This window comes from Centroberyx affinis, unplaced genomic scaffold (assembly GCF_046629955.1).
Source record: "Centroberyx affinis isolate AG114_WGS23_722 - 3 ecotype Tasmania unplaced genomic scaffold, CSIRO-AGI_Caff_v1 ptg002889l_1, whole genome shotgun sequence".
NCBI lineage: Eukaryota > Metazoa > Chordata > Actinopteri > Beryciformes > Berycidae > Centroberyx > Centroberyx affinis.
In genome coordinates, this window is record NW_027281018.1 from 51,849 (window position 1) to 60,885 (window position 9,037).

Consider the following 9,037-nt stretch of genomic DNA (forward strand, 5'->3'; position numbering starts at 1 on the left):
AAATTTTAGTATTCAATGCAAACACAGTGAATTGTAAGATACTGGTTTTGCTGTAACCTTAGGAGCATGACAAATATCTCACAACTGATCCAGAATTTTCAAATGTCCAAAAAGTGAGTAATATGTTTTGTTAAAGAATGGGCTGAACATGTGCTCAATCAACACGTACAGTGTGCATTTAGCCATGCTGGGACACCAGCCACAACTACAATTGTGTTTTTGTTTTTTTTCTAATTTTCCAACCACAGCAGTGTAAGCAGGATGTCTTGTGTGTATACAAGATTCATATTCTTGTTTGATATAGAGAATTTGAAGCCCCATGCACAGGATACATGCACATCAGTCACAATTATAAAAAGAAACTAGATTGTATACGTGTGAACACTGTGTGTGTGTGTGTATGTGTGTGTGAGAGAGAGAGAGAGTGAGAGAGCGAGAGAGAGAGAGAGAGAGGGAGAGAGAGAGAGAGACAGAGAGGCAAGCAATACCTTTTTTCAGACTATGTCTAAGCTTGGATAATCACAGTGGAATATTTTTTTTTAAATGATAATTGTTTTCTACATTATATCAATTTAGAAAATCATTTAAGCAGGGTCTGAGCAAATTGAATGTACAAAAATGCACAGGATGCACAGAAAATATGTCTATAATACTTGATGAAATTATTATTTAAATCAACGGAGCAGTATCAAATTCAAACTGGTAAATACTTCAAAATATCAACAACTGAACACCCACTTCCTATGGGTGTTCAGTGCGGAAGAGGCAGTCAGTGAGTGTTACACTAGTTGGCCAGTCAGCCCATGTGGTTTGTGGTTCAAGCCCAGTTTTGTAAGCTTCAGTGACACTCTGAGGTAAATGTGGACTCCAGTGGTCTTTGATGCAGGCCAGTCAGCCAGTTTGCAATATTGACAGTTAACAACTACATTACAGGAAGTCATTGGGCCTCCTGGTAGTGGATTGTCATGGCAGGAAATCGTAAACAGGTTGAACAGATGAAAATCAGCATGATCTTTACAGCAGATTCTGTAGAGTAAATCAACCCCACAGTGCCAACAAACAGCAGTTTTGTTTCTATGCATAAAATACAATTGCTGTCACACAAAAAGCAAATGAAAAGTCATTAGAAAGCCACCATCAACATATTAAAGTGCAAAAATAACATAAAAGACAATGTAAACAATATTAACACCGGCAATATGCCCACTACAAAAACAATTCATAGACAAATTAAGCCATTTTTTTAATTTTTATTTTAAATCATAAAAACTTTTGCAAAAAACTTATAAAAACTATTGTATGTATAACCATAAAGCAAGGAAATGTCATGGTTAATATCAGCACATTACCAATGCATTAAAATAAGCATCATAAAATATAAAGTTTTACAAAGATACAAAGAGTTAAAGCCAAACACATCCAGATTTACTACACACTCACACACACACACACACACACACACACACACACAGACACTTGCCTGAGTGCTAACAACTGCTGTGAAACGAACCACAACTAAAAATAATAGACTTTTTTTTTATTCTGCATGTAACCAAGACGGCCTGTAACTAAGCAATTACTGGATGTAATTAATCAACTCCCATTGCACATTCAGCATCATATAGCTTCAACAAACAAACGCTATTGCTCTAAGCCAGTGGTCGGCAACTAGCGGCCCGCGGGCCAAAACTGGCCCGCCTGTAATAGTATCTGGCCCGCCAGATGACACTGAAAATCTCTGATCTTGCCATGCTTTGTGTCGTGGTGCCGTCGTATATTGTATTCCTTGCAAACTGCAACAACTTCGTTGCAGATTAGACAGACTGGTTTGGCGTTAATAAAATCAGGTAAGATGAATGCATACTTTTCTTTCCATTCTTCTTTGTACGTCCTACCTTCGCTGTCAACTTTTCTTTTCATTGCTTTTGACAGTGACATTTTGTCTTGCTAGCTATCAATGTTTTACTAATGTCTCTGTGCACACAATGTAACCTCCCGCACAATAACGCGGGTAACGATGTAACGCGAGAGTAACGTACGTCGGATATCCAATCCTGAGTCCATAAAATAATTATTACAATACGTTAGTTAGGCTCAAAGAAGTAGTCATTTTCAAAATGGAAATGATACACATTTATTATTAACTGTGTGGAGAGGAGAAATATGAGATTTACACACATTCATGTCTTAAAAGACAGTCTGTCGGTGATTAAAGACAGCAGTCACATTATCAGCAGGTTACTATTATAAGCTGTTTTATAACGCAGCCACAGAGTGGAGCAGGAGACAAAGCAGTAATAACACACTAATAACAGTCTGTAGCAAATTCAAGTTACTTTATTTTAAACAAATAACTTTATCAAATTACTCTTTTGTACAATATATAATAGTATAGATTAGGAAAAAAAAGTTTTGTTTGGTAGAAAAAAAAGTTCTGTCCAAGATATTATGTTTTGGCCCACCATTCAGTTGCTTGGAAAAAATTTGGCCCGAGGCCAAACGTACTTGCCGACCCCTGCTCTAAGCTCTCCATTCTGTAGCTGTCTCAAACCCCAAGGGGCGACAGTATCAGCTGCTGGAATCTCATGAAGTGTTATAGCCGAATACTTGACTGGAGGAGGAGGGGGTTTGAACGGAGGTGGAAGATCCATCCTACACAGAGTGAGAAAAGGGGGGGGGGGGGGGGGGGGGGGGGGGTCATAGATAAAGACAGGGAGTCACACTTCTAGATTTACATCCAAACCATGTATTGTTAGAGCGATTTTATATTTTTGCTAGCCTGTCATGATGTTAGCCATGCCAAATTTTGCTTCTCATTTCTGTCTCATTCTAACAGGGAAAAACATATGGTATCATTGTTTGTTAGCTGGCTGTACCCAGATAGGCCACACGTATCTATAGAAAAATGAGAGAAACATCAAAATGCTCACCTCTTCTTAATAATGTGTCTCCTGTAGAGAATTGCAACCAGGGCGATCAATGCCAGGATTGGAAATATGATCAACACTAGATAACTCCGTGCACCAGCTTCTAGGATCAGAGAGGGAACAAGTAGTCACTGCTATTGTATTGTACTGGAGGATAGGGACAGAAGGCTTCACATCTGGTTCTGTAGCAGGAAACTAGAACCGATCAGTAAGTTTTGGGGGATTCCAGCAGAGTCCAACTAATAATGATAAGGTTAAAGCTGCAACATGCAGCTTTTCGCCTTGAGGCAGCCAAGTGTCTGTTCGTCCTGTCCTCCTCCCCCTCAGTCGGTTGCACTCCCACCCCCCAACACTTGTCACTCATCTTGATTAGCTGTCTACCTTGAAACGGCATCTAGCCTGAGGCTGAGGTAACTGTCATCTGTAAAGCCACAACAGGAGATGAAGATGCAGACGGTGAAGGCGGCCAGTCTGCAGCAAGAAAATGCTGTTGTTCATCTGTGGGTTTTTTTTCGAACAGGTCTTGTCTGCTGCATGTTTAGCTTTGCTTTTGTATGACTTCCCTGTGCTATAGCTGCTATGACACACATTCACAGCAAATGGTGTACGTCCCAAAACGTCCCAAACATCATTGAAAAGCCAATTTCAGGCAAACAAGGGGATTTAGGCATGTACATACAGGGTCACATGACCAGTTATGGTCATATACACTACCAGTCAAAACTTTGGACACATGCATATTTGTTTATTTTTACTATTTTTCACATTTCATAATAATAGTAAAGACATCAAAACTATGAAATAATACAAACGGAATTATGCAGTGACCAAAAAAGTGTTAAACAAATCAAAACTATCTTATATTTTAGATTTTTTAAGGTAGCCGCCCTTTGCCTTGATGGAAAGGCAAAGGCTTTGGAAAGAAATTCATATTTGTCTAAAAAACTGATTTCAAGCATTTAAGCATAAACCTTTAGATCAAAATGGCTTTAAGACAATAAAACATAGTATATTCAATCAGGTGTGTTCAAACTTTTGAGTGTATAATCCTATTTATTGATTATTTTCATGTGGAAAAAGTTCCATATTGCTTTGGAGCTTTTTGGAAATTGCCCATTCTCCCTGGTATGACAAAATCTTTTCCATCCTTCAAATGTTGGTTCCACTGGGGGGAATTAAGGGAAGAAAAAGAGTATTTTCCAACAGGGACCATTACATCATTATTACCTTTTTCCACGCTGGCTCCCATGTCATCTCCAGCGCTCACAGTTAAGGGTGCACCAGCATTTTCAGGGTTCATCTCAGTGTTTCCTAGGGTGCTGGCCTCCTCTGCCCGTGTTAGGGGACGGTCTTCTGGATTCATTGTAGGTGGCACGGACTTGCTCGTCTCATCACTTAATGTAGTCTGATTGCTTACAGTCCACAGAGGCAACTCGAACTGGGCAGTGGATAGATTACTGGGCATCGATTCGTCAGTAATTGGGGTTGTGTTTAGATTGCTGGTGGGGTTGATATCCTGTCTTACCGTCTCAGTCATGGTGACTGTCACATCAGTGGAGTTGTGGAAGCGGTCAGGCTGAGAGCGTGTGGCAGGGGGCGATGTCACACTGATATTCACCCTATTTGTGAAAAAGGGGAAGGTGCCTAGAGAGGTGGTATGCTTTCCAGTTGCCGTTGTAACATTATGGGGTTCCTTAGTTGTCACTTTAGTGCTGCTACCCATGGTCCAAGTTACATTGGTATCAGTGCTTGGACTCCCACTGCTGGGGGATGTGGTATGGCCGATGTCTGCAGGTATCATAGTTTGGATCAAACCTTCTTCAGTCACATTAGTCTGAGGTGACACTGTCGTAAGACCTGGAAGTAGCATGACAAACAAGCCAACAGTAAACATGTCATAATAATAATAATAGTAATGATGATAATAATAATATATTTTATTTGTATAGCACTGTTCAAAATACTCACTTCACATAGTAAACGAGATACACAAAAAACACATGAATGACAATATCAATGAATAAGATAAAAAACTTTTAAATATAAATATTGTTGTAAATATTGTTGTCAGCTACAATGGTGTAACGCTGGAGACAAAAGCGTTAAGTGTTGCAAAATGCAAGATCTTAATGGCAAGACACATTAATCACTCAAGCCTTTTGTCAGTATCAGACCACAAGTTTTTAATATATCAGTTTTGAAAAACAAATGCACAGGAGACAGAGCCATAGTTACTCCCCTATCTATTTTATCAACTAATGAGATATTGAAATTGTGCCAAATTACACGGACCAGTAAACTATCTTTAGTTAGTAGTTTATCTCCATTATTTATTTCAAACCACCATTTAGGATGCACTACTTTAATCTGTCCAACAGATTGCGCCCACACCCCACATACTCTGCATGCTATTGATTTAGAGTTGCTGCTGCTGAAGCCCTACTTTAGTCTGTATGAACTTGCGGGTTGACAGTAGATGGAGAGGAAGAGCAGGAAGTGACTGCTGACGTCTCTGCGGCTTGTGTTTGTTTCTCGGTACTGATTCAAATTCTCATGAGCAGCATGTATACAGGATGGGGAAGTAGGACTACTGAGTAGCAGGGCCCTCAGGCTGTGAGTGTTTCTAGTTATATTCTTACCCAGGCACAGCCCACTCACAAGCACACCAAGCACTATAACCACTGGGGGCACACAACATGCAGTTTGGTTGTTTTTAAAATTTAGAACTGTGAATATATTTTAGCTTGGCTTAGTTCAGTATTTATTATAATCCCACAGGGCAATTGATTTGTAGCAAATAATTGAGAGTTTCATGTTTTTTCAGGTTTTGCAGCTCCCAATTTATTCACACTTACTGGTAAGCTCTCATAACATGGTCGGCAGCTTCAAACTCCTTTGAATATGTCTCTTTCCTTTCAGCTGACTAAAAAATTAAAATTGAGTGAGCTATAATAACAAAAGTCAGCTATTGGCTCTATGGTCCAGTGCCGTTTATTAAGTCATTTTATTAAGCCAGTTTATTAAGAGGGTCTCTTGGGCCCTCTACTAAATTGTTAATCCAGCCCTGAGGAAATGCTGAAATAGAGAACCATATAAAAACAAATAGCAACAAAGAGATGGGCAGTCTTACCTGTCCCTAAGCTTGTGGTTGCTGTCAGTACTGTGAGGATAAACTCTGTATGCAGATAGTTGTTTCCTGTGTTGACATTCAGTGCATAAACCCCAGCCTGAACTTCACTCACCCACCACAGCTCCAGAGATTCACTCTCTGACACCAACTTCTTGTCCTGGGGCAAAGCAAAGTTATGTAGCACACATAGAACTTTCATGTAAAATAGATGTGTTTACAATTTAGGTTTTGTTGTCAGAGGTCATCAAATCCTCTTGACATCCAAATGAATTGAAAATTTAACATTCAACATTTAACATATATGCAAATGTCCTTTACAATTAGAATGGCCTGGTGACGCATGTGATATGACCAGACTGTACACATTATTTCTGTTTCTTTTGGTTCTAAAAGGAGAGGAAAATGGCAGAGTTAGTGGGATTTGAACTGTTTTTGTGTGTTCCCTACCTTGATCCACCTGTACTGTGCGTCAGGGGACACTGGGCAGTGAATGGTCACATTTTCACCAGCTTTGACCTCAAATTTGCCGTTCATATTGCACACAATTTTATCAACATCTAATTGAAAAAAAACAAAATAACAACAACATAAGATTTAGTGAATTGCTAACATAGGACTGGTTATGTAAAATGCTTGATGTACTGTAGAATTATTTCAACCTATGTACAAAAAATGAATGTAGAGGGTGAACACCGGATGGACATCTACAGCAGACCACAATATTATCGACTATTTCCTAATAGTGTAGACATACAGAAGACCTTTTTGTAATTGTCTTTTACCTCTATTATGATAATGATCCCCATTCAGTTCACTTATAGCTGAAAGGCAGGTACATGGTGCTGGTTAAGGGAGTATTATGTCTTTTTCATTTGACAACTAAATGACTGATGCATGAGGAAAAAAAAAGGTGCAACAGAGAGAAGAACAGAGGTTTCTTGTGGCAAAAAACAACTCTTAGATGTGGTCTTGCAATTATCATGGAAATTTATGAAAAATTAAATAACTGGTGAGATTGGCAGAGTAACAGCGCTCTGATGCAATAAGGAGTAACATGAAATACATACACTGGACAGTAAGATAGAAATAGCAGTCATACTGTATGTTCTGACTGGACATGTACATCTCTGTCACCAAACAGATCCTCTGAAAACTGAACTGTCTGGTAGAGATCTGTACTTTTTGGTAACCGTTTAAATTACAGGACATTAATTGCTCAGTAATGACTGGAAATAACTAAATAATATCCAAGTAAAATAGATGTAATAACTAGTTATATAATTAGAATGACTGGTAACTACTGAGTAATATACAAGTAAAAAAGGTGATTTTCCAGTAATTGCATTAGATAAGTGGCACAAACAAACACTTTTGAGGTGCTGGAGGCGAAGGATAAACTAGTTGAAAAAGTCAGAATCGCACTGTCTGCGTTGATTTATCTTCCATTTATTACAGAAATTGAGGACACCTGTGCAGAAACGATCTGTTTTTTCATTAGGTTTTCATTTGCTTATAATGTAGAATACAATACAATAATATATTATATATTTTAGAAAAGACATACCAGTACTGACTATGTACAATATTCACATCAACAATAGAAAAGAACAGAAACAGAACAGGCCTTTCCGGTAAAAAGCAACTTCTAATGCTATAACTAGTTATTACATCTATTTTACTTGGATATTACTTAGTTATGTTAGGTAATTAATGGCCTGTAGTTTAAAGGGTTACCTACTTTTTTTCTTTACATGCAAATGCCTTCCTCTTACCTTTGACCTTTAGCTCTATTTCTCTCCTGATGGAGCCCGTAGGAAAAGTTGTGATGTCACAGATGTAGACGCCGCTGTCCCATTTCTCCACTCCCTGCAAGTGTAGGTTGTAGCCAATAATCCCATCAGCCTCATCATTATTCTTTATCTGGATACTAACATTAGGCCTAAATAGGTGGGGCCCTAGAATTTGGCTGTGCACAACCAACTTTGCGTTGTTTTCCCTTTTCCATTCGATTTGGACAACGTTGAGACCAGGCTTGTTTTCTACATGGCAGGGTAAGGTGATGTTCTGGCCCGCTACTGCTTCCACGGTTTCATAATGAAACGGCTCAACATCCCGGAGCGCTGTCAAACACAACAGATAGCGATGGAAGCCGGAGAATTGAAGAGACAAAATCACATACACTATGAAGTTGATATTACAAGACTGCAGTCCACTGGGACGCAGGCAGATATAATCATAGCATTATACCGAGGCAGCATGTCACACCAGAAGCCAATACTCAGTTCAAACCCACGGTGGGTATCTCATCTTTACTTGTATATTACACAAGCAACAGGACATTTGGTCCAGGATTACCTTGTATATTTGAAGCAAAGAACAGGAGAGAGACTGCAGTTCCCAATAGAGTCCCAGCCATGTTTGTGTTCCTCAACCTCATTACCAATTAGGCTGATTCCAGTGATGGATTCAGAGAAGACAGAAACTGTAGGCTTTAGACTGAGGTTAAAGAGTGGGATGGAGACGGTGCGACAGAGAGAACATGGTGACCTATCTTGACAGGAAGCTACAGAGCGAGACATAAAGAAAGTCAGATAGACAGAGTGAGTCACAGGTTAGCAGTGTGGTAGCTTTGCGGTGAAAACATCTGTCACTGAGCGCATACTTACATCCGTCATCAATCTTTACCTTGCTTCTAATCACACTGAAGCATGGAATGGAGCTATGATTCAAGAAGAGCCTGCATTTGATTTATTTTAGCCAGAAGTGACCGTCAAAAATGAAGGAGACTGATAGATTTGGCTGACTATTCAGATTTCACCCCTCAGCTTAGGCAATTAGACTTACTTTTATTTGAGAGTAAATTAACTGAATGTATGTAATCATGTTAATAAAGTAAATTCATAACAAACTGTTTGGATTTGTTTGATGTAGTACAAGGCAAGGCAAGGACATGCGCTGTGGTCCTGTCCACATATAGGCA

The 9,037-nt window shown here is 39.2% G+C and overlaps 1 protein-coding gene across 3 annotated transcripts; it reads right to left on the reverse strand.

Annotated features, from left to right (window-relative positions):
- Positions 1–1,242: 1,242 nt before the first annotated feature.
- LOC139658417 (T-cell surface protein tactile) lies at positions 1,243–8,605 on the reverse strand. Of its 3 annotated transcripts, XM_071536548.1 has the most exons (8): positions 8,413–8,605; positions 7,830–8,177; positions 6,505–6,614; positions 6,058–6,214; positions 4,155–4,784; positions 2,931–3,030; positions 2,517–2,652; positions 1,243–1,645 (listed from the first exon to the last, which is right to left on the reverse strand). In XM_071536548.1, the coding sequence occupies exons 1-8, from the start codon at positions 8,492–8,494 to the stop codon at positions 1,628–1,630; spliced, it is 1,581 nt and encodes a 526-aa protein (XP_071392649.1). In that variant the 5' UTR covers positions 8,495–8,605; the 3' UTR covers positions 1,243–1,627. The 3 variants fall into 3 exon arrangements, with proteins under 3 accessions (XP_071392649.1, XP_071392648.1, XP_071392647.1); XM_071536547.1 differs by having other exon boundaries at positions 1,243–2,652; positions 2,931–3,027; XM_071536546.1 differs by having other exon boundaries at positions 1,243–2,652.
- Between the last annotated feature and the right edge of the window lie 432 nt (positions 8,606–9,037).

Bases quoted from the DNA above. Each gene is read 5' to 3' on its own strand.
- LOC139658417 (XM_071536546.1), bottom strand. From the start codon at position 8,494: ATGAGGTTGAGGAACACAAACATGGCTGGGACTCTATTGGGAACTGCA. The intron at 4,785-6,057 runs GTAAGACTGCCC...TGCTACTTCCAG, and splicing joins AACCACAAGCTTAGGGACAG to GTCTTACGACAGTGTCACCT. The intron at 3,031-4,154 runs GTAATAATGATG...CTCTGATCCTAG, and splicing joins GGGAGCCAGCGTGGAAAAAG to AAGCTGGTGCACGGAGTTAT.